The sequence below is a fragment of the Chlamydotis macqueenii genome, chromosome 8, assembly GCF_036417535.1.
Source record: "Chlamydotis macqueenii isolate bChlMac1 chromosome 8, bChlMac1.mat, whole genome shotgun sequence".
NCBI classification, from domain to species: Eukaryota; Metazoa; Chordata; class Aves; order Otidiformes; family Otididae; genus Chlamydotis; species Chlamydotis macqueenii.
This window is the reverse complement of record NC_141563.1, coordinates 22,630,991-22,657,068: the sequence shown is the minus strand read 5'-3', so window position 1 is coordinate 22,657,068 and position 26,078 is coordinate 22,630,991. Positions and strand designations below refer to the sequence as shown.

At 42.0% G+C, this 26,078-nt stretch overlaps 1 protein-coding gene across 2 annotated transcripts; it reads right to left on the bottom strand.

Annotated features, from left to right (window-relative positions):
* Window positions 1–980: 980 nt before the first annotated feature.
* MCOLN2 (mucolipin TRP cation channel 2) lies at window positions 981–23,219 on the bottom strand. 2 transcript variants are annotated; one of them, XM_086754129.1, is made up of 14 exons: window positions 23,159–23,219; window positions 19,531–19,690; window positions 16,633–16,806; window positions 12,918–13,062; window positions 12,279–12,366; window positions 12,029–12,125; window positions 11,468–11,567; window positions 10,758–10,873; window positions 9,226–9,375; window positions 7,788–7,889; window positions 7,553–7,675; window positions 4,741–4,947; window positions 3,275–3,390; window positions 981–1,955 (listed from the first exon to the last, which is right to left on the bottom strand). In XM_086754129.1, exons 1-14 carry the CDS (start codon window positions 23,206–23,208, stop codon window positions 1,919–1,921), a joined length of 1,665 nt encoding a protein of 554 aa, XP_086610255.1. In that variant the 5' UTR covers window positions 23,209–23,219; the 3' UTR covers window positions 981–1,918. The 2 variants fall into 2 exon arrangements, with proteins under 2 accessions (XP_086610255.1, XP_086610256.1); XM_086754130.1 differs by lacking the exon at window positions 23,159–23,219 and adding an exon at window positions 22,470–22,847.
* Between the last annotated feature and the right edge of the window lie 2,859 nt (window positions 23,220–26,078).

The following is a 26,078-nucleotide window of genomic DNA, read 5'->3' as shown; positions in this document are numbered from 1 at the left end:
GGCAATTACTGCCAAGAACGCTACAGCCGCGTTGGATTCTTCTAGCATCTGCCCACTGCAGGCTTCATGGGAGCACCACTGCAGGTCTCAGTGAGACAGTACTGTGAACTTCAATACCTTTGCTCAGGGACAGCAAAGCAGGCTTGTATATCTAGGCCTGCAGGTAAACATGTAGCCCTCCTAACTTTGAGCTAGCTTGGTAGCTAGCCTTTTTTGGTTGGTTGGTTTTTTTTTGTTGTTGTTTTTTGTTTGTTTGTTTTGTGGTGGTTGTTTTTGGTTGTTTGTTTGTTTTTGTGGGGTTTTTTTGGGGGGTTTTTTTGGCATTTTTGTTCTCCTGACTGCCTGACAGCATTACACCACGATTTTCCAAGTTCTAGGTAGTTTCTGACCATCATTTTCCTACATCATGGTTATTTGCTGTCAAAGACTCTTGGTCCCCTCTGATACACTTCGTCAGGCCATATTTCAAGGAGATGTAATGCAGTCCTTTAAGGAGTTTTCTCTAAGAGCACCTTTTAATAAGTTGAGATCTTGTTCAAGTTTTACCAGCATAGTTTCCTTTTTACCCCAAACTAAGCTGCCACCCACATTACTCCTAAGAAGCATTTCAACATGCTTGCTAGAAACACTAGCAAGCCAACACACTCTGAAGTGAACATCATCTGCTACAGACAATTTGCTTTTAGGGAGCAGACAGCCCCCATTCAGACAAAGTGGAGCATCTAATATATAGTCCACCCACCCCCAGGGGCAGTCAGTACCACTGAAAGCCTTCAGAAGCACCTGGAAACACCTATGCAATGCTATACTGGAAATGCTTTGAAGCTACCAAAAGTGGTCTGTTCTCATTGAAGTAGAAAATTTATAAAGGTCAAAGGGGAAAAAAAAAAAAACCAAAAAAAAAACCAAAAAAACCACAGTACTTTGAGATGGTCATCTGTAAAGATAACTAGAAAAAAAATCAACTGAACAAAGGAGTTGCCAGAGTCAGCTGTTACACATGTACTTGAAACGTAAGTAATGAGGCAAGTCAAGTCCCTCGCGTTGTTTTTGCCTGAATTTGTCCTCCAGGTTACGGTAACACAGCAGTGCGATACCTTAAAAAACAAAAATCAGAAGCAGCAATAATCTTCTCATCATTCTTCACATGATGCTTGCTAAGGAAGTTTCCAACCCTGCAAAATAAGTATTTACCTATAGCTAAAATAGTAAGTTTAATTTGGACACAGTGCGCATCAAATATTGTGGATGTAATAGAAGAGACTCAAAGACAAAAAAAAACCAAAACAACAAATGGCTTTTGTTTTTAGTAAAGCTGGTAAAGATTGTTATCTAGAAATGGTTTGTGTTAAAATGATATACAAGAGGGAGTACAGCAATTAATTTGCACTTTCGTGCAGCTCTGTGGTTTTACATAAATTTATTTCAAGGAAATGAATTGTGACAAGTAGAAGTTACAGTCTCAATGCCAAATGCATCACTGTAAGTGAAAAACTCCTCCCTTCTCCTTGACTACTTTTTATTTAATATTTTTCTAGCATGGAATTATTTTTTAAAAATATTTTCATGGATTTCTTTCTTATTAACAACAACAGTTGGTTCAGGGCCACTTTCCTTCCTCCTAGAGGTGATTAGCAGAGCTCCCACATACATTGCTCAAGGGTCAGACTTCTTTGGGGCAAGAATACAGTTCTTCACAGCTCTCCTCCAGATGCAGCTTCTGGCCTCTCCTCCTGATCAGCCAGCTGATGTCACATTAGCAGCTTGTCTTCCCCCAACATCTTAATTAAGTAAAATTAATCTGTTCACAACAAGGTAGATCCAGATAGTGGGTTTCATTGCAATCTGGAGAATTATTCTTCTCCATACAAATAAGCTTTCTTTGCATGTATTAGTGGTGCATTTAAATGTGTAGTTATCAATTAATAAGTATCAAGTTGTCATCACTCTGTTGTCTGCAAAAGAAAAAATTCACAATTTTTCCTTCGGCAAGAAATGCAATAAGAAATATTTACCCGTACAAAACCAAGCTGAGTTTTGATCCTTCTGTTCTGTGCTCTCCTACTTCAGCATGCAGCCCCAACACCTGCACTGGGACAATCAAGCAGAAACTGCTAGAGTAGCAAAAGCTCTAGATTTGCACTCCAGCTACCAGGCTTGTGCCCTCAATACTCAGCAGCGTATTACAGTAAAGCGCATTTATTATGCTCAGGCAGACAAAAATCTCTTATTCTGCGCAATTACTTGGATGTGAAACCTGAAGCTGCACCTGGCTGGAGTTCTTATTAACTAGTTGGCTTTCAAGTGTCCACAGCAACTGCTAGGATACCTGCCCATCATTATCTCACATGCTCCTTTTTGGCTATGAGGTTTCCCTCTGCCAGAGTATATCAAAAGTATAAAGTTGCATTTCACAAAACCCTCAGTATACAAGTTGACAAGTATCCAACTGCTAAAATAGGATTTGTTACACCAGTTGGGATAGAACAAATGTTCACATGCAGCTCTATTCCTTCTCCCATAGCCTGGCTTCCTTGCACAGTGCCCACAACCATTCTGTGCACAAGCAGGAATTCTCCTGGACTGCCTAGGGACAGCGACAAGATCCCTCCACTCTCAATTAGGGATTCAGAGGTGTGTTAGGTTCCTCAGAAACAGAATTCAAAAAACAAACTTACAGACCAACAAGCAGCAGGTGAGATGTTCATCTCTCATCAACACCAGCTTGAAAAGGACCACTGCTGAGACCTCCAAAGGGTTAAGTTTGGAGGCAATCAGACATTTACAAGTGTGTTTCCCATATTCTGACAGATGGTATTGAATCTATTTGCCTCAAAGACACAGCACAGCTTTGGGATTAAGCCAGTACTGGTCCCTGGCTGAATCACATTCTCTTGTCTTCTGGTACTACTCCCAGCCTAGTAGAAAAGCTTTGTAGAAAAAGACGACTGACAAAGCCTGAAGAATCAGAGACTTAGTTTGTTCTTGAGTCCTTGGCAGTTCCATACAGTCCTCCCACCAACTTCCACCCATTTCTGCATGGTAGTTTTCATATGACCAAAACACTTAAAACATGCATTTAAGCTCAGAATTGCCACGCCTGCACTATCAGCAGACTAACGATCTAACACCAAGTAAAGCACAAGAGGAACAAGAGAGTTCAAATATTCCACAGGCTGAATTTTGGATGCTCCAGCATTTGCAAAAGAGTACTTTGCAGTGAGAAGCTCACTGGTATACTTAGAAAAATAGTCATTAAAAACACCCTACCGACCTCCTACAGCAGCAGATGAGTTGCATGGGAGTCTGTTCTTTTCTGTAACCAACACCGCCATGGTCTTTTAGAAATTCATGTAGATCTGTTACTGGAAACCCACTTTGTTGGTATTTCTGAAAGAGAAAGCATCTTACAACACATGAGAAGTTACTGGGCATTAAGTGTTCTAAAACTTCCTTTGGAGTGTGATAGGCAAAACCTAACTATTTGGTTTATTTGTTCAGCACTGCTATAGGAAGAAAAAAAAAATTAAAAAAAAATACAATCCCCCACATATCTAGTTGATGGAACAAAGCAATCTAAGTGACATAAAGTTCATATCGTTCACAAAATCTCTTACATTTTGTTTGCTGTCCTCAAGACCAAACAAGTGGCCTCAGGTCATGCTGGCATTGATTTTCCCTTGTTCACATCAGCCGCTGTGCTCACTGGGAGTGTTGGGCTCATTCTCCCAAGGAACCCCAGTGCTGGATGTGAAGGGCCCTAACGTGGATATTCAGCATTGCCATGCTGAAGTAATGCTCTGCAAAACACCAGTTCAGCACACTGAAATGGCTCCCCATTGATCCACATGAAGTGCTCAGAGGGAAGACTAACAGTAAAACACTGCTTTGCGGGTCAGACCATCCAATAAACTCAGAAGCACAGACAGTGAAGTTGTATTTTGAGATGCTTAGAAAATTGAGCTCTTGCTCGGTCTGGAAGTTGTGCTTCACGTCAGACTAGCCTTATTCTGCTGGCCTGTTTATCTGACACTAAGGCAAGAAAGGAACAAGAGCTAAAGAGCATGATCCTGCCTTCCCACTGCTTACTGCAGTTACCAAGAGCATGCAGGAGAGAGCGCACTAGAGGACAAGAACAAAAGGTAATGGCGAAAACTTCCTTTCACTTTCAGACAGTTTATACTGGAAACGGATGGCGCGATTTTAACTTCGAGAAGTAGTGGGTCTTTCGGAAGACGTTTCCTGTTAACCACACCCTTTCAAGCAGCACATTAAGCAAGCTTGGACACCTAAACGAGCTTAGAGTTATCTGCTTGGCCCTTCCCACACTCCTGCCAGGGGGATATTCTCTGAGATGCCAGCAAACCCTGCTTGACCTCAGCTTCTGGTGCCACAAGAAGTGTTCACTCCAAACACTTACCAGTTCTGTGTAACTATACTTAAAAATCTACTCTTTCCACTCATGCTTCCACTTATATTTCCATTAGCTGTTACCTTTTTGAAGCCAGGTGAAGCAGCAGAAAATACAAAACAGGGACATACACGAAGAATGTTTTTCCAAACCAACTACTGCTTAGTCATTTGGCTGTCTACCCAGTCATCCTACCAGCTTCACCGCAGACTAAGCTAAAAGATTTTAATAGTCTTACCAGTTATAACTAATGTTACAGTGTTAAGTGATTAACAAAAATGACTACAAAACTGATTAGAAGTGTAATGAGGAAAAAAAAAATATTTTACCTTTATGGTGTCATAGGAGTCAGTAATGAGTGCAATAAAAAGGCTGAGGATCATGTATATAAACAGACTAATGAAGGAATACAGATATAACCGACTGAACATCCACACTAGCGTGCTCTTCTGCTGGATTTGAGCAAATGTTGCAAACATATCATCACCGTTGACCAAAGAAAACAGACACTCGGCCACTGTGTTCAGATCTTCAAACTAGAAAATGAGTAAGATTATGAACAGAATGTGAAGACCAAACATCCAGATTAAAGGGAAAGTGGAAAGTGTTATAAAAGCAAAAGTAATTTTTTTTTTTTTTTTTTAGAGTTTTACTCATAGCAGAAGAAAAAAGCCAACCCAGTCTCAATCAAATGCTACCACACTTTCTTTCCTGTACATTCAGATCAAAACATACATCTCAGTAATAGAACCACATAGAAATATAATTTTGGCTAAGCACTATACATTGACAACAGAAATAAGATTTATTATCAAGAAATAAACTTGTGATGCTCAACAGGCAAAACAGTCAGTAACTAACCACCACAGAAAGTTTAAGTTACTGAATTTCAAGCTATTTTAGACCTGCAGGAAAGTATCATTCTGTTTGCCAAAGCACGTAGATAATGTGATTTCACAGAATCTATATAGTAAACCAGTGGCGGTATGCTGGGAACAGAATCCACATCCTCTGGTTACCCAGCTCTGCAGCATTACTGGAGTATGGGTAATAAATCAATATTGTATTAAGAAGCTAGAGACAGCACATAGCCTTCAGAGCTCCAATGCTGTAAACTAGATTTGTCTGGCAATAACAGAATCCATCTGTCATTCAGAAAACTGTGAACTGTAGGTAAAAGCTATAGCTGTACTGTGAAGCTACTAAACACACCCTGGGCAAAATCAGGGTTTCATTTAAACGACATCCTGTTAAATCCCCAGTTCCATTTCCCCAAGCTGGAACATACCATGAGCCTAAATTCCACTCAGCAACCAGGTAAACACACGTCCCACCATTGCTCTGTCCCTCTAAATAACTGGGTTTGTTAACCGTACTTCATTGGACAATATGAACTAATGCACAAGGCTTAATGTAGCTGTTATCAATGAAGTAACATGACTACACTCACTTCAATTGCGGTCCTGTACTGAAAACAAGGAGAATGTGTTGTTGCATAGCAGGTCTATTCTTATCTATGGCTTTTTTTTGTTCTTATTATTTTTAAAGCCATTATGAGACCCAGTATCACATCTTCAGAGAAGGGGTGCACGGCATGGGTAATTCTTGAGTAACCCACAAGTTTTGCTGCACAGGTACAGAGAGAAACCTGTTAAGGATTGCTCACCTATAAGCCCCTGGACTGATGTAACAAAATGCAGGATTCCTACTCCCTCTCTCTCGCTGTACTAGCTGAAGGCAAAAAAAAAAAAAAACCAAGCAAAAAAAAAACCCACAACACAACCCATAGGTGTTTCTATGTTTTTGAGTTAAGGCCTTCAGAATTTTGGAGCAGAAGGATCCTTCTCCTGCGCCTGCCCAGCAGGGAAGGCTCTCCCCGTTTCTGTCCAGGGGAGCTCAAGTAGCCCGGGCTGGCCAGCCCTGCGCGCTGCCGCACTGCCTTCCAGCGACGTGCGGGGAACTGCCAGCACCAGGAACCCCCAGCCGCTGCCACTTCCCTTGACACAGATCGGTGATATTTAGCAAGGGGTGGCATTTTCACAGATAAGCATATGATTGACTATACTTCCTTTCGTCAGATAAATAATGTACTTGCTGCAGGGAAGCAACAACAGCATTTATGTTGTGCCTGTTATAAAAAAACCTGAGCCTCTAGTATGACTGAGGATCCCACAGTATCCATGGAGAAATGTACTGTCATAAACTTAAAATACGTGCTGACTGAATACCTGCATTTCTCAAAGGAGAGAATTACATTATGTTAGAGAAATCTGAGCTCTGGGGGTTACAGGAAGCTGAAGTAAGTGTCTCTATTACAATATATACTGTGTGTAACCAGAAATTGACAATGAGAAGTCATACATTTGTTACTGATTAACAGATATGTAGAATTTATCAGAACTGGAATCTGCCTTTTTTCAAACTGTCACACAGAGCACCTGCCAAAGAAAAAAACAAACAAGCAAGCAAGCTTTACAGGTTTTTTGCTTGTGTTTTGGAATTGACAAAGCCTTACTGCATGTTTCAGACATGGAGACTTACCAGGCACACAATTTGGTATCAACCTTAAAAAAAAAAAAAAACAAAAACAAAAAACAAAAAACCACAAAAACTAACCAACCAAAAAACCCCGCAACACACCCTGACACAGGAAGCAAAGTAAACAAGACAGGCATTCATCCACCCCTTAATGAGTCAAGATTTAGGAGTTGAGGTTACACAGCACAGAGAAGGTTTGGAAAAATAGAGTCAGGGAGATTCCCAGAAATTTTAACAGTGAACTAGTGCTTCTTTACTCTAACTGAACTGGGACTGCCAGAAGAGGGCGAAAGAGATAACAGAGCAATTCACCTCTAGTCCCCAGTCAGACATCGCCTGGATAAACCATCCACCCATCACAAACACAGCCTTGTGTTGGAGATCACATTGAGTTCAAGCACACGGTGAGAGCAAGAATACAGTTATTTCGTTAAAGGAGCATGTGGCAGGAGGTACACAGGGAAGGAGAAACACGCCTGTGTTCTTCATGTCACAGCTTGTAAACAAAAACATTAAAAACTTATTTCTGTTCTTATAACTAGGAACTATACACACACACACACAGATATCCAGGCATCATTAGATCGGAAATGGAGTACATACCTTTTCGTGATAAGGTCCCAGAACAATCCAACCACAGAAAGTATAGCCAAGATAAATCATCCCAGCACAACAACAAAACCTTAGCACTTTGGGCAATGATGCCTGCATGGTTAAAATGAGTACCTACAAGTCAGAGTGGAAGAAAGGTGCAGGAGAAAAAGCCCAAGTTAAGAGACACATGAGTAAGAGTGACAAATGTATGCTTCAATTGTTGAATATTTGGTTCCTGCCTTACATTGTAGGTTTGAAAGTATCCCAGGTATCTGATGACTCCAACCCAGACAAACAAAGTTGAAGTTCCAAGTAAAATGCTGCAGACATCATAACTTGTGAGGTTCTGAGGGATCCAAACAGAACAGGTGGTCAAGTTACAAAGCGGTAGGTATGTCAGCTTGACAGCTATTCAAGTTCCAGCAGTTCAAACAAACAAAGCAGGGCAGTCCAACACTGAAAGGATGTTGCTACATCACAAAAATCAGATCAAAGTGAACTGCAGTTACTTAGTGAGATCACCCAAATGCAGTAGTGCTGCAAATGAAAGCACATCTATGCTGATATTCTTGTAGTTTTGCATGAAGAATGAAAGCCTTTACCTTTGTTATGAAACTGTTTTAATATTAGATTGAATAACTCCAAATATTTGTTTAAAAAAGGTTAGTATATGCTATTGTTTGGCAAAAAAAGCTCTCATTTGCTACTTAGTAAAACATGAGCCGTCACTTAAATGACAACTGAGCCTCAGGACTACAGCCCTTTCTGTGCTACATGCATTTACATCTCTGAACAGGCTGCCAGCTGTTCAGAGCCTGAACATCATTTTTACTACCAGTGAAGTTTATAACCAATTCTACTTGCATTCTACTTTAGAAGGCTAGAACTGATTGCAAAGGCACGAGATACCTATCTAGCTCAAGATTTCCTACCCTCATCCCCCCACCTTGCTACAGAGTGGGAAGCTCTCGAGCGCTTCCTCTGAGGCCTCTCTGCGCACCTGCCCCTTGAGCCTCAGTACACATGAAGCAGGAGCAGCACACTATCTACCTTGTTTTTCCCAGAATGCAAAGTTTTGTGAACACACGAATTGTTGACACACAGCTCTATATTGAAGAAAAAACCAACAAAAAACAAATTTAAAAACCCCCTGAAGAGCTGCCAGCTGGACAAAACACACCTATTTCTGCAAGCCCAGACCAGAAGGTCAAGAACGAGCAGCTGACACTGTCTGTGCCTGTAGTTTGGAAAAAGCAAGCTCTAACAGCCATGTTTCCAGTCCCACAAGACATTGAGAGTCCCATTTCATCCAAAGGCATGACTCTTGGCTTCCCTGCACAATATGTACTACTTCTCACAGAAATAACACAACACAAGTTGGGTTTTTCTGTTGTTGTTAGGAACTGCCTACCCACAGGTCCTATACTAGGGATTAGGAGACTTAGCACTCTGGAAATAAGATGTTTAAATAGCTTACAGGGTCTTGCTGAAAGACTTACGGAAAAAGGACCGAAACCAGTTATCAGTCAAACTAGCACTAGGAAATGAAGAAATAAGAACTAGCAAAAGTAAACAAGATGACTAGTGACTACAATAGCTCACTTTCATTTGTCCCCAAGTTAAAACACATTACATGTGGTTGTAACAAGACTAGTATTTTATCTGAAGTATTAAACTCTTACCTTGGCTTTTATTTCCATTTTTAGGATTGACCCAATGATTGTCATCACATCACTGATAATTACCAGGACGTACCATCCATTTATGAACTCCAGGCGATCAGCGTGACAGACATGACGCTTGTATTTCTCCAAGAAGAAGTTCACGAATCTCTATTGACAAGCATTTACATCTTTAGTTTCAGGTCACCTTAGATGAAAAATATGTACAGATGCCCCAGTAGTATAGCGATGCTAAAGTTTCACATACCCCCTTCTTCTATAGGATTTTCTGGAATAATAGCTTAAAACTCATTCTCAATAGCAACAGAAATAAATAGGAAAAAAATTAAGATTAGTTTAGGTCAGTGAAAACCAACTTTCCACAGAACAGCTGACCTCATGACCAATCCCCACTAGCCTAGCCATGGCTTGTTATCCTCTTCTTTGCCCCCTTCACAAAAGTTTCTATCCACCTCCAACAGAGCAAGCCCACCCAACTAAAGGAGTGAAAAAGAGAATTGATAACTCAAATACAACTATAAGGCGAGAGCTTTCATTTCCAACAGAGCTGACAATATCCCTTCCTACATCCAACACTGCCTGTCTGCTTTACTTGCTCTTTTTGCTCTCCAGAAAATGCTGGTGCCTCTATTCCTGACAGCAGTTTGACACTGCCTTTGCTGAGTTCTGTCCTCTTCACCCTCGTCTTGTTTACAAGCTACAAAAAAGGATATATTGAACAAGTGTCTGCACTTTCATATCCTACCTATCCTGAACTCAAATTTTTCTAACTCCCATAAGCCACATGCTTGCCAAGTTTGCATCCCTTAACAGTTATAAGCTGGTACATCTTAGGGCTCAACTTGTGTTTCTGCATCAGTATTTGGACCAGAAGAGCTGAGCCTGCTTATATGAAGCTCTGCAAGCAGCTTGAGATGAAGTTGGACAGGGCTAGTCTCAGTTTGCAAAGGAGGGTAAGTATGGAAGAAGGTGACACCAGATGGTGATCACGGATTGTGGAGAAGGAACGAAGAACTGAAAAAGGACAGTTCCAGGTCCAGAAAGACCAAAAAACCCAGCCACAATTAGACTATAAACTATGCTTTACATTTTCTCCAGTTAGAGCTGGCTTTGAGGATGTTCGTTAAAGCATTAATTTATGACAAGACCTCTATGGGAATTCTACGCTGAAGCCAGGGAAGGGAAAATTCCTGTTATGAAGGTGCAGGATGTGTTAGCTGTTAGCAACACAAAGATTCAGAAGTCTTTTTGCGTAAAATCCTGGACAAAAAGTCTGCTTTTTTTTTTACCTTGAGAGATACAACAGAATACTTCATACTAGAGCACTACACAAACAGAAGTAAAAACCCATTCAGTTAGCAACTGTTGCTTACAGACATCTACACTTCCTTTCTAGAGATAGAGATACAGTAAGAGAGCAGCATCCTGCAACAGATAGGCTACCCAATATTTCAAAACATATCATTGGACAAGACTAGCAGCAAACAAGACAAAGACAAAATAAGCATTGAGATTTTGAGCACTGTACTTACTTTCTGTAGTCTCAAGGCAAGAACAATGGATCGTGTGCAGAGGATGAGGGAAGCAAAGCAACTTAAAATGACAAATCCATCGAAGGCTAGAATATACTGAGTGTTCTTCTGGAGAACTGTAAAGAGTCAAAGAAAGGAAGTAGAGTTTGTCTTTTCACATCTCTCTGAGCACAAATTGTTACAAAATATCACATATTTTGCATTTAAACCCTCTCATCCCATAAAAAGATGGGTTATAAGAAATATTCTTCTGCAACTAGGGAGACTGGGCCACAAGAGTGAAAAGCATGCTCAAGGCCTTCAAAATAAGAACAAAAATGGGAATATTAATAACAGTGTCCCCTTTTTGCACTAAGTTAATGTGTCCTCCAAAAATGTTACAACTAGATGGGGTAAAAGGAAATGCAGACTTTGGCCCATATCAACATTATTAAATTAAAACCAAACAAAAAAAAAAAAAAAAAAAAATCACACCTCATTTCTCATTCCACGACCTGCAATCAGAAATGTGTTTGACTTTCTGTACTGTATTCATCCACAGGTTTATAAGCTATCACGTGAACCCAAATCAGATGTTTTCCTTTGCTTACTCGTTATCAATTGACAAGCAGGATGAGGAATGTCTTGCTAGACAGACTGTTATAGAGCAGGAGAAATGACGAGAGATGTGTAACACTGCTATCATGCATACATGTGTGCACCATACTTACCAGAGCCAAATATGTGCCAGTCTTTACATTCTTGAATATCAGTGTCACTATCAAAATAGATTTTGATTTTTCCGCTGTGGGCTCTATTATTGAAAGTTATCTGAAAACACAAGAGTATATCAGAAACAAGACTAACAAAATTTCCTTTCATAAAAAGAAAAGCTTGGTAAGTGCTTTGACATAATATGCATTAATATTTGTTTGCCAGGTAAGCTTTAAGAAAGCTGTCACCATAAGTGTCAGTTTAGACATAACTTGAGAACATGTCACATACAGCACAGAAAGCAATATTCCAAGAAGTCAAACTTAAGAGTAACCTTTAGAATAACAATTACTTATCTCCTTCTCAGGTTATGAAGTTACCAGTTAGAACACGATATCAAATAATACTGTCCCATGGCAACATAATTTCAGTAACCTTTAGGAGGGAGCAGTAAGGACCAAGACATGCTCAACTCTGCTTTTCCCTTGCAATCTAAATATAAGGATGATGACTACCCCTTGGCTTGAGCTCCTGTTATATATACAGTGTTTGAAGTGCCATAGCCCAATTTCACTTACAGTATTTTGAAATGCATAGCAGTCAGGCAATTCACGGGCACGGATTGTCTGTAGAGCAATACCTTTCAGCTTGAAGGAGATTTCAACCTGTATAAGTCTGAATGTCAAAGTGTATAAATATATATATATATAAACACACTCAAAAATACACACATACACAAAGCAAGGAAACCACACAACTCAGAATCTACCATATTCATATGAAAGGACAAGTTAAAAATAAATTTAAAAATCCCCATCACTGCTTTACCTGTAAAATTCAAGATTGAAAAACGAGGAGTTCAGCTTCAGTTCAGCCTTCTTACCAGCTAGCTCCTGTGGCTTAAAAAAGATACATTCTGGGAGAAGAAGAGGAAAAGCTGTAATCTTAAAAACTTCACATAGAAAGCAGCATAAAACTGAGCTAATCAGGTTGAATGGCAAGTCCTAATCAGGCAAAATGTTAATTTTGAGCAAACCTATCCATGGGGAGCCCCATTTAGTAGGATCAGAAGCAGGTTCACATAATAAATCCTGAGAGGCTAACAGTAAGGACTTAGCTCTGAGAGGTGGTAAGGACATCCACCCACTGAAGGTACAGACTGACCAACATCCAGAACTCTGTATCTGAACGTTCTGTATGCAGGCACAGAGAAATAGAACAAATCAAAGAGAAAAACCACAAACCCACTCACAACACACTAAGGACAGCAGTTGAAGAGAGCTTCCTACAGTCTACACAGTTGCTATTTCTAGGCACGTACTAAAAACTAAGAGGGAAATAAGCAAAAGGTATGTTAATGTTCCTATGATTGCCATGCAAAAGAGCTACTGGTTTTAACGTTTACTGATTTAGCATTAGAATGTAAGTACTCCACAACAAGACATTTTTAGTACAACAATACTATACCTGTTTCAGTAGAAACATCTATGCTTAACGTATCATTGGAAGGAAGCATCGTGCCTTTCTTGTACTGTTGTTTACAGATTTTTAAACCTGATCCTTCATGTTCATAACCAAGCGTCCCCAGGGATATGTTCTTTAATTGCTTGTACTAGTTTAAAACCAAAACAGAAGCAGAAGTTAGAGAGAGAAGTCTTTTTTTGCATTACATAGTAACTTGTAGTCTCAAAGTTATGTGTATCAATGTAGCTTTTTACCTTAAAACAAATAAACAAATCTTTACTTTCATATGAAGACTGTAAATTGACAGTGGATATCTCATGGGAAGCCAAGAGGGCTGCTGGCGACTAATTAGTACTGACTGGCATCCTGGTTGACAGGGTGACTGGGAGCCCCATACTGGGCGGCTGATGACCTGTGTGCCAGACAGCCAGACAGCTTTTAATGGGATGCCTGGCAGTGACTTCAGTGCAGTATTGCTACTAACCACACATTCTTCAGGGATATCTTGGGTATTGATCTCATGAAGGTGTTAAGTTTTCACACCTCTTGAAACTTGATTGCTTTATGTACAACCCAAGTCACAGTTCTTACCAAATCCACCCCACGAGTAAAACCAAAGCCACTGCCTGTGTGACTGTAGAAAAATAAAGCCACACATTCACTCTATAACCAGTAACCAAGGAACATACACAGAGCTTGGGCAGCCTCCAAAAGTAATTTAACCTGCCGGCTTTACAGAAGCAGCTGAAAATATGCCCGTGAGGAAGGCACTTTCTTTTTCACTTACTCTAAACACAGCACAAGTCACCTTACTCATATGTTAATATACGCTTGAAAACAAGGACTAGAAGTGGAAGCAAATAAAACTATGCCAGGCCACATATTGGCCACATATGGATCAGCCCTGAGCACCAAAGAACTCCACTCAAGGCCAGACCTCTCCTGACTTGCCTTCCACACATCCTCAGCATGTGCTGGAAGCAAGATACATCCTCCGATCCTTGGAGTCACACCTCCCGGTCCTGCACACGGGAGGCAAACCCCTGGGGCACAGCTCTCCCCGTGGTTAACTGTCAGCACAGCTGCCTGCCAGCTCAGATCAGCACCAGCTGATATTGTCCAAAAGAAGCCAGACAGACCCTTGGCCCTTTGAGGAAGAAAGTATAAACACCTAGTAATTCATTAGTTTTTCTCATCACCTCACCTAGTAAAAGAGCTCAGGGCAGCGTACAGTGCTGGTCTGCTCTGAAGGAAGCATTTACCTTCCAGGAGGCCTGAAGTAAATAAATGTGGGAAGTTAGACAAGGCTTCCCGTTCCTTAAAAAAAGGGTTCAGCCAGCTTTGATACAGATTAGACCCTTTTCCTCTTAAACATGGATTTTGTTACTATGCATTATTCAGTGTCATCCTATTTCCTCCTTCCTATGGGCATTATGGCCACCAGCCCATCGTGTGGGGTACAAAGTCCCCGTGATCATGAACAACCACACACTCCACGTCCAGAAGAACTGTAACAGGAACCACCACATTGCCATCAAAAGATCTGCCTCCCAGTGTTGCTTCAACTCTGAGCTTGCTGAGGTTGCAGCAGGTTTAGACAGCCTGGGAGAAAAGCACAGCCTCTGTACACTCCCCGTCAGAAAGTTATCTTAAAGCAAGCTAAGGAAGTCAAGTCTGACTAAGGCAGGTCAAGTGAGTAGAAACAGTAGTTAGTCACAACTCCACATCCCTCTGAGGACATCTCCAGATCACTGCATCTAACAGCTGTTGCTCCATCTGCATGTGTTTTCAGGCTCTGCACTCCTGAGAGCGTTAACACGTGGTTCTGGGCTAGTCACACGCCACTTTCAAACACTACTATGAAACAGCAGAAGCAGAATTCCCATTTATACATTTCTAAGCAGCCTCAGACAGAGCATCCAGCAGAACACCTTGGTCCTCCAGACTCTGCCACAGGCAGGGTACAAGCATAACAACCCTGCACAGCTTCTGTGTAATAGAAGCTTCCAAATTGGACCTAGGAAAGGAGTAAGGAAAAGCTGTGTACTCTTCCAAGTAGAAAGTTTTTCTGGTTTTGGTTTGGGGTTGTTGGGGTGTTTTGTTTTGTGGGTTTTTGTTTTTTTTTTTTTTTTGGGGGGGGGGAGGGTATTCCCCCCCCCCCCCGAGTGTGAAAATACCAGAGGTATGCTACACAAAGCCTAAAATTCCATTTTTACAGGCCCAATTTTGCTGTGCACTATTACCATCTTCTGTAATACCATATCCTTCTGCTTGTCCCACCCCGTATGCCTCCCACCAACCATACATTTCAAAATAAAACTCAAAACAAAACACCAAAGCCTATGGCTTCTAGTTGCCCATCTCAAGACAAAAAAGCATTGCTTTTAGCTTAGCAGCCAGCTGCCTTGTCTCTTCCTAGAAAGCGTGCTTTAAAAAAAAAACACCAAAAAGTAACGCTAATCATAATGTTCATCTGGAGGTATACTTTTTAAAGTCTTAAATGCGATTAAAAGCCTCAGGAACACCACAGAACACTAAATAACCCAGATTACACAAGTTTATGTCCACATTTACACAACATAGACCTTTTATGACGTGATTTTTTTCTGATGCCTGTATCACACATTGGCTCATTCTTGAGGATACAAAGCTATTCTTTCTCTACTGTCTTCTATCTGGACTTCACCTCAGCCTTAGTGCCTACAAAGGAAGGAAAGTGAGACAAAGCAAGCAAGGAAGAAAGAAAAGCACAGTTTATAGCAGAAAGAGCGGCAATCCTGAGAGTTCAAGGGAAGACTGAGAAAACTACTTCAACACTTATTTAACATACCAGGAGTGAGAGTCTTGGCCTTGCCCAGCACAGCAGAGACAGACGTGTGTTCTGTGGATGGCTCTGCTGTAGTTTAGAGGAGGTGGCTGAGGACCAGCGAGCCCCCACCCAAGCGCAGGTTTAAGAAGGAGGTATAGCCTTTGCGCCACCGCAACGGCTGCACATAACTGACAGTGGCTAAACAGCTTTAAACCAAGTGTCAGAGCTGATGTCCCAAGGACAGGGAAAATGAAAGGTGATTTAAAACCACTTTCCATTCATCCCATGTGAACTATTTCTGGGCTTAGCATCATCCCCAAACACAAGAGACTTCTCATTTTACACACACACTCTCTTTCATCGCATGACTTCTAAAAATATTAAATACAAAAATGTTTACTGAATTTTCATCCTAGATTTATTCCATTCCCTCCCACAATTGTAAAGGGCCTGTTCTTTAAAAATACCATCCCTAACCAAGGTGAGTGTCCCTACACTCCTGGAAGTACTGTATTCCCCATTTTGAGGCCTCTGGCACTCACTACAAAGCTGCAATTCAGTATAGCTGGAAGCACAAATTTTTTGAATACCATGCATAGGTATATTCAGGCCCATAGCTCTTCAAAGACAGACCTAAACAGAGGTTCCAGTTCATGTAAGATGACTGATTTTCAAACTTTCTGGATTTCAGTACTACGCAGTGCCTAAATAAAACTTTGGTTTAGATTTGTCTCCAAGAGAGAAAAATGCAGTTGTCTACACACAAAATTCAGGGTACCTCACCTACAATGATTTGCAGAAGTATCAAAACTGAAATCCAAGAATGGCAACAGAAAACCAGAACCTTAGCAGAAGTTTCTAGCTATAGCTTTGGCTTGAACACTGTTTATTACAAACACACACACTTACCTGATTAATAACATAAAAAATGCTATCGTAAGCATCCTGTTGTGTATATATACTGCAGCTGTAGTCATCTTCATCAACTCCAGAATAGCCTTTCAGGAAGAGGTGTTTAAAAGCAATGGTGTTTTCCTCTTTGAATGAGACCACCAACTGGTTGCTCAAACCAAAAAAAATAAGCTGACAAGAGAAAACAAAAAAAACAATTTGGATTTTGAACACTGGTCAAGCAACAACATTTTGGAAACAGCTTTGAACTGTAATAGATACAAAACAGAAAGATGTCTGTTGCTGTAACTGCTACAATAGGAGCAAAGACTCTGTTAACTAATGCCAAAAGACTACTAAAGTCAAGGTTACCAACATGCAGGGTAGGAGAAACAGAAATCAAAGTCTCCCACTGATTCTAAAACTTACAGTGCAGTAACCAAACAGCCAGCCAGACCACTGCCACCTTTCACACATCCTGGACCTAGGTCTATACAACTCTAACTGGAATTACCAAAACTTTTGTTGAGGATACAAGTGGCAGAAGAGCTAACCTACCAGCAAAGCCTGCTACCCCAGAAATGCCCTGCTTTGCTATGGGACTAATTCCTGCACTTTCTTCCTACCTCTGGCATGGCACAGGATTAGTGTAAACCTGTGTGGGACCCCACAGTAATAAAAAGCATCACCTGCCTGACCCAGGTGCTGGTTAAGGAGGCCATAATAAGAAGCAGCAGCAGACAACAGAGTTACTACTCAGGATTTGTATTGCCCTTCCATATGGATGCTCCCATTTCCACTACCACCAAGGAAAATACATAAATAGAGCCTAGAAACTGAAGAATAAAAAAAAAATACATTAAAAAAAAATCATCAAGCAACAAGAGTTTCTTCACAGGCATAGTAGCAGAAGGATATCCCAAACCCCAAATAGCAAACTCTTCATCCTAGGTTTAAACTGCTTACTAACAGCAAGTGTGAAACGGCCTCATCACGGCATGGACTTTCCAAGCCCCACAAGAAACTGAAAGAATTAAAACTGAGAAACTGCAAGTAAGAGAACTGCGAACTTAGAAATCCCCCAGAGACAACAGGCAGGCTCCACTAACATCCAAATTCCTTCATTCAGAACAATGGAAACTGGAAAGCACACCTGTTTTTTTCCCCCTTCATTTCCCCCATCATCTTTTGTCCTAGACAGTAATTGCTTAGGCCTGGGCCAGGCCAAATGAATACATGCAGCAGGACTATTTAGTGCAAGGCTGGTTGTAGAACAAAGTCACAGCCAGGACAGAGGAATGAGGATGTCAGCTCTGCCGGATAGATACGGTCTTCAGATTAAGAACTGAATCTTCATACTTTTAGCCAAGTCTTAAATCAACTATTTATATCTTCAGTTGACTTCAAAAAGTCACTGAGTGCCACAAATAAGTCTCCAGCACTCTAGTTAGTATCTCTAAAAAAATCAGGGATCTTCCAGCTCCAATACAGAGAAATAAAACATACTCAGCAGGGTATCCTCAGGGACTCCCTAGGGGATTTCAGCACGGCGCTGGAGTAAAACTTATTCCCCATACTGGGACAGAAGCCTCTACTGCTTTTCAGTCAGACAGAGTGACCACTGCATCCCACTCCCACCTGCAGACGAGTTCCAGCAGGGCTCCGGCACGGCCGCAGCAGAGGCCGGATCCTGTGCCGGTGGGGCCAGAGTGCCTGCCGTGCCTTTCCAGCGGGGAGATGAAGAGCGAAAGCAGTCAGTAAAACCCAGGGACATGTAAGCCAGGGTTACGCTTAATTCTAGTGGGCAAGTCAAACACAAACCCTGCATCTGCAACTCAGCATGTTTTTAGAGTTGTATATTTAGCTGTACTTGCAAAGTGTTAGATGTCAGAGTCCTGCATTTCAAAGGTCCAGAAAAATAACTTGTACTTATACATGTGTCCCCATTTATAAGTGGACTGTAAGTTAGCCACATATACTGTGATATCAGTGCAGTTTAAAAACCACCTTCTTCTACGCCTCTACCTATCAAGGTACCCGACGCATCATCTGACAACAGAAGCAAGGGGCACATCCAAATCCTGTAGCCCAGTCTTCCTCATCATCACCAGAGACTGTAGCGCCTTCACACTGAACATGTACATTTCAAGTTACTGACTAGATTTCAAGAAATACCGCTTCTGAAACAGCTCAGTGAAACTATAATCCCATTACGAACGTAACGCATCATCTGACAACAGAAGCAAGGGGCACATCCAAATCCTGTAGCCCAGTCTTCCTCATCATCACCAGAGACTGTAGCGCCTTCACACTGAACATGTACATTTCAAGTTACTGACTAGATTTCAAGAAATACCGCTTCTGAAACAGCTCAGTGAAACTATAATCCCATTACGAACGTAACGCATCATCTGACAACAGAAGCAAGGGGCACATCCAAATCCTGTAGCCCAGTCTTCCTCATCATCACCAGAGACTGTAGCGCCTTCACACTGAACATGTACATTTCAAGTTACTGACTAGATTTCAAGAAATACCGCTTCTGAAACAGCTCAGTGAAACTATAATCCCATTACGAACGTAACGGGAACAGAACACAGAGAAGCACGGTGACAGCAAGCCTGAAGACAGTGCTGGATTTGGTGGGAAGAGTAATTCGCTTTAAAGTGCTACCTTGAAAACAGCAAAATACCCAGTCAAATACTGCCTCAAAATCTCCAGGAAGCTTTTGTAATTTAGTTTATGTTATTCTTCCCCCTCAACACACCTTTCATGGTATTCTTTCTTCCTGGACTGAAGCAGGAAGTTGCAGTGAGTAGCAAATACACAGGGGTGGCAAAGGCCCAGAACCACAGACCTGCCTCTCCTGCACATCACTGCTACGCTTTCTAAGAGTAAAAACAGAGGCAGGATTACCTGTGTAGTAACCATGAGTATCTTCAAAATCTGCAAAGCCAGCTTCCATGGTATTTGACGTCTTGCTCTGTATTTTTCACACGGGTTCATGAAGTAAAACTTCAAATCTTCTTTCAGAGCTGCCTCTTTTAGATCTAAATCTGACTGAGCCATCATACTTCTGCCATAAATAATACATTAATTAGAAACCAACAGAACACTGTGGCAGACAATTTCCTCACATTGCAGTTGCACCTCAGATCACCACACGACATAAAAGGTCTGTTACTATTGCTGTTTGTTTGTTTCATAGCAAAATGCAAGAAATAGTTCCCTACAATCACATCATTAAAAAGAATTCAATCACACTAGATCATCAAAACAACACATTTACACAACTATTTCACAGGAAATAGGCATTAAATAAGATGATCTGTAATAGCAATAGCAGGTCTACATTTATCTTTCTTAAAACTAAATATTTGAAATTAAAAGAAGCCACTGTTAGCAAATTTCTCTGAATAACCCGCATTCTACCAGCAGAAAAAAAAAAAAAAAAAAAAAAGGTGTCTTAAAGGCTAAACAACCAGAGCAGGCTTCACAACACGCTTCTGTTATGAACATGCAGCTTTAAGGGCTAAATTCATAGGCATTTATTTATTTAAATATCTGGGCATGTAAAAATCAGGAACAAGCACAGAGGACTGTTGTTGTAGGTGTCTTAAATCACTCTGTTTCTCCCTCTCAACTGAACAGGACATTGAAAACTTTCCCCTTCTCCCAGTCTTTTAAACTCTGTTTTCCAGTACTATAATAGTCAGAACTCTCCTACTTTGCACAAATATCAGAGCCAAACCTACATTTTTTTTCCTCCTTCCATGTGTTAAGGCATCTGAAATTGGCTACAAATATCAATCTAATTTACCATCCAAAAATTTACTCTGCATGTTCTGAATATTATCAAGGATAACATTTTCTCTCAAGGTCAGAACTGAAAGCACAATTTCCAAGTTTTCAGATGTATTCTTTACTTCTTTTTTCCTCACCTGTCTGAAGTGTATAGGTATTTAAGCCCAAACTGTAAACCACAAAGCACATTTGATTTGCCAGAACCAGCTATCTTGCAAGACAATAAATGTGAGTTAAAAAACAGAGTAAAGTCGACACTATGGTGTTTCCTCATAAGAGGAAGTGAAAAAAAAAAAAACAAACCAACAACAACAACAAAATCTGTGTTAACATCAGGAGTTCAAAGGTTATCTTTATCACACAGCCTTAAATCAATTATTCATGAAGATGATGGGAGCTAGTCTGATTTTTATTTTAAGACAGGAAAAATACAGGAAGGTTTCCAAGAAAAAGAAACTGTGGGGTGCATCCCTATTTAAATTCCTAATAAAAACATTGTGAGCTAGTTTTAATAATGTTTAAGACAGAAACTTTTAAAAGTGTAAACACATCTGACAGAAAAGCATATGATGATTGTAGCTGTGAGTATGGTCTAAGGAAACAGGTACATAGGAAATTCAATCCTGCACCGACACCCAAAGGCATCGCTGCTCCTGTACCAGCTTCTCTGGAGCGGGCAGCAGGATTTGTGTGGGCACACAACGAACAAGACCTAACCCAGAGTAAAAGTCATAAGAGCAGGTGGGAAAGAAAGAGGAAAGGGAGTAGGTCTAAGTTGGATCTGGTCGAGATTTAAAGCATGAAGGTGACATAAGAACCACTCCAAGACCTCAGCAAAATCTTCCCCTAAGCTTCCAGCAAAAGCATATCTGAAGTAACAGATCTTAAAAATCAAACAGCAAACCTTCCAAGAAATACTATTTCCTTTGATGCTCCAATGCACACCACAGAAGACATAGTGATTTTTTCCAAAGTTGTCTTTTAAGCCCCTTCAGCTCTTCTAAAAACTTGATGTTGACTAATAACAATACTTTCATTTCTACACAACCCTCACTTAACTCCACCGGCTACGGACTATTTTCACTGATGCCTTAAGCTTCCTTAATTAGCTGTAGAAATTGTGAGCAGAAAATGCAGCCAAGGAAAGCAACATACTTTTTTTAGATTAAGAGGAAGAGGTGAGATTCAAGCCTATATCACTGTTGGGCTTTGTCTTCCAACAAAAAAAAAAAGTAGGCATTCTCTGCTGTAATTGTCAAGAAATAATTCATTTGGCAATAAGTGAAATACCGCAATTGTTTTCTAATCCATTCGTTTCTAGACCAGATTCAAAATAAGATCCAGATAAACTGCATTGAATCTGCAGCACTAGAACCTCCGACTGAAGCATTAAAAAGTTAAAAAGCTCCAGGTGATAACGACTTCCCGCATTTTAAACAAACCACCTAATTCTATCAAGTGTTTATTAGCTTAACAATGTAAAAATAATCCAAACAAAGCACCTAACTCAAGACTCCGTAACAGAACAATTCAATCCAGACACCGCAGTGTAATTAACACCGCTCAACAGGTTTCCACGAAATGTTTTGTAACGCAGATACAAGTACGTTCCGTGAATGAACACTAACTCTACTAAGCATGTTTAAAAGCGTATTTGTCATGAAGTGCGGTGCATCGCGAATAATAACTGTTACCAATTCAATTCCAGAAGCTGCACTAGGATAGCCAGCGCTGCAATGCTGTGTCTGGTAGGACAATCTGCCCTTCCGACAATGGTTTTGCACTTCAAAGCTCAGTATTTGTCGCGAAAGGTTTCAGCAGTAATGATCACCATTTACAGCTACCCACTTACAAAATAAGCGTTTAATACCTATCTCTTCACCTAGCAGGAAAAAAAAAAAAAAACCACCACCACCATTGGATCAGGTAGCTAAAAAGCTATAGAGAACAGATTCACTTTTTTTTTTTTTTTTTAATCTTAAGATAATGAGTAATTCACTACAGGAGCGACGCTAACACTGTCCATCAGAGACTCCCATCAGAACACTTACCTACTGAGCTCTAGATCTCGGAGAGGTACTAGAGATTGATGTGGTGTTTACGGAGGGGGAAAAAAACCCCAAATCAAACAAACAAATAATAAAAAAAAAAAAGCCCACCAAAACCCCCAGTAAAAGTCCCTGAGTTGGGCTCTACGGATCAGACTGGACAAACCCAGGTTCACCTTCGTGTTCTTCCACCAAGTTCGCAGCTCGCCCGGAGGAGGGCACGGCCCAGCCCTTCTGAGGAAAGCGAACTCCCCGAAACTGCGGAAATCCCCTCCTCCCACAGAGTTGTCAGCTGCCGCTAAGCTGCTGCGGGAGAAGGAGCAGCCCCGCGGGCAGCGGCGGGAGCCGGAGCCGCGCACCCAACGCTCTCCACCGGCAGCGGGACGGGCAGGGACGGTCCGCGGCTGCTGAGCGGCGGGGCAAAGCGCGCCCGGCGGGGCGGACCCGCCTCCCGCAGCAGCCTCGTAGCTCGGGTCTGCAGGAACGCCTGCCTCCGCCCGCCCGCTGCCCCAGCGCTGCACGCCCGTTATCGCGGCCCCGCACGGCCGCCGCGCTCCGACCGGCGGGATGGGGCCCGGCCCGCGCGCCGGGGCACCTCGCTCCCTCCCGCAGCCGTTGGAGACGAATCGCCCCGCCGGGCGGGGTGACCCGACCTAGCAGCGCCGCGCCCAGCCCCGCCCCGTCCCGCTCACCCGCTGACGGCGGCCCGCCCGCCGGGCAGGTACTTGAGAGAGATCTCCATGGGCCACGGGGTCCGGCCGCTGACCGGGCGTGGGGGTGCGGCGCCCCGGCAGCCCTCAGCAGGAATGAGGGGGGAGCCGGCACCGCGGCCCGGGCCGCGCAGCCCCGTCCCCCGGCGAGCCCCGCGCCCTGCCCTGCGCCGCCGGCCGCGCCGCCTTTATGGGGCCCGGACGGAGGAGGGCGGCCCGGCAGCCACGTGCCCCGCGCCCGGCCGGCGGCAGACGCAGCGGCCCGGCCTCCCTGTCCCGCAAAGCCAGCCGCGCTCAGGGGCTTGCGAAGTGCAGCGGGGCTGGGCAGTTGCTGTTGTAGGCAAGGAGACAACGTGCCGGCACGGCTCTCGGGTTGGATTAGAGAGCCGGCCGTTCTGCAGCTGCAGAAGTACCCAGTGCCTCAGAGGGTTTAATGAGGTTACCCCAAACCAGGGCGTTCAAAACAGAACGCAGGCTTATAAGAGGCTTCGTTGCAACTGCGAGCTCTCTGCCTGCCCCCACGCCCCTGTGCGATGCACTTAGAGGATGCTGCGTTTTGTTACAGTCCATGCTCTTCAAGGGCGGAGGAGAAAAAGGAACAAAAGCACAGACACAGGTCTATGGGCGGCTACTCAAAATGAGCTACAAGCCCCGTTATGTCAGCTCATGCGTGAAAGTTTTCTTAAAGCTTTCTCCGAAGCATCTGGTGTTAGCTACTGCCTCAGGCAGGAAGATACTCCTGACAGATGCAGTCACAGGTTTGGTCTTTCACAGCAGCATCTGTTTTTCTCCCCATCTGCCACAGATAAACTCTACCTTTACACATTCCTTTTTTTTTTTTTTTTTTTTTTTTTTTTTTTTACTGGAAAGGTATGAGCATATCTGGATTTGATTTCTTCCTCTTTTGCATGCACATTGTTTACCTTCCCTTGAGAATATGCTTCTATCTAACATGGAAACTGGTACTTCGAAACAAGCATGGTCCCCACCTCCCTCCTCCCCTCAGAGTAACTTCATTCTGTTAAAGCAGGTCTGAGCTCTGCTGAAGACAGGAAGTTCTCGCTACCTGACCACGTGCGAAACGTTGGCATTGAAATGAGCCTTGGTATGAAAACAGCTGTGACCCAAGTGCAGCACCCTGCAATTTACTTTCATGAGAAAACACTATCAGTATTTTTCAGGCAACTTTTTCCAGAGTGCAGTGAGGATCAGAATGAAGGAATTCTCTTACCTCTCCACACCTTCTTGGACAGCACTGAAAGCCCTCTTTTCCTTAGGATGGCATTTTTAAGCAGAATGAGTTTATCTCATGCTTTATCTGCTTCTTTGCTCTCCCCACCTGCATTTTACAGTTCTATCTGTGCCTGCTTGATTGTATCAGCATAAAGATAGCCATGTCTCCAGGATGCAGCCTTACATGTGTTACTAGCATTGCTAATGTTGAGATCTCTGATACTGTTGAAGTCACAAGGTTTGTTTTTTTTTTTTTTTTTAAGAATAAGGTCATTGTCACACTTCTTGGCCCTGCAAGGCCATATCTAGCACATCATATATTAACACGAAATAAGATTAAACAGCCCTACCACACACACACAACAGCAGCAGCCACAGATCTCCTGGCAGAGCTGCACTTCTCAAATGCAACCAGTAGGCTAGAAAACACAGCATTGGCTGGCCTTTTCTCAGGCAGAATACTCAGGCAGATGAAGATATTGAACACAAGGATCAAGCAGGTCAGAAATCTCGACAACAAGCACTTAGATTGCCAGCAGCACTACCAAGGCAAACAATACATGTTTGAGTGTCTGGTTTTCTTAAAAAATTTAGATAGATATCAGTTATGTAATACAAGCAGCATTTATTTTTCCAGTCAGAACTGGACATTTTGAGTAGGTGTAAGCCAGTAACCTTTCAGGGTACTGTTCTTTCCCCCATGTATCAGCCTGCACCCATGGCCAGAAATATGCAATTGCTGCTCTGCTAAATCCTATAAGCAGTTGTCCGTTCTTTTCCTCCCACTCCATCCTCTCTTTTGCTTTACACAACTTCCTCCTACTTTTAGATAGCCCTCCCCTCTGGCTTCACACTGTAACCCTGCCCATTACTGTTTGAAGGCAAGTTGCGTTTTACCAACTCTTTCCTCCCCAAATGCAGACAACTGCCAGCAATGCTAAATTGAAAGCTGTATAGTCCAGGAGAAGGAACAGAGCATGGCTTTCTGCGTCTCAGTTGATCGAGTTTTTAGCTGTAGCATGAGCACAGGTCATTACTTAAAGACTCTTAATGGGCATTTCACTGCAAAATAAGCTTCACAGTGAATTTTGCCCTTCAGGCAACAGAAACCAGTCTTCAGTGGAAGATTTCACCTATTGGGAACTGAAAGAATCTATATACATATATAGATTCTTCATATATATATCTATTTTAAAAATCAATCTCTTCCTGCTTTAGGATCACTCATTATAACTTTCTATGCTTTATGCCCGTACTGCAGGCTTCTATTAACATGTTTTGCCTTGCTTCTATAAAACTTTGTAGGATTTGTAATATTTTAGAGCTCTGTCAAATTTTGTTGAAATTTGTTGCCAATTTCATAAGTTAACAGTGATGAAGCATATGCTCTGTCCCATTTCTAAATGAAGTCAGACTACTACTTGCCTTATAACTGTATTGGCAAAGTATTCCATAGCTGTTCACAAAATGTACCTGCATTTTCAGCAAATTATTAATCTTAGCTTTCTCTTAACTCTGTGTGAAAAAAAGCATTGCTAAGAAGTCAGCCTTCTGCATTTCAGTGATCTTAAAGTGCTTGCCATCCTTGTCAGAATTTCTTGCACAAACTATTTTATACAACAGTGATGTGCATGTTATATATTGTGTGTTGTCAAAGATCCATAACGAA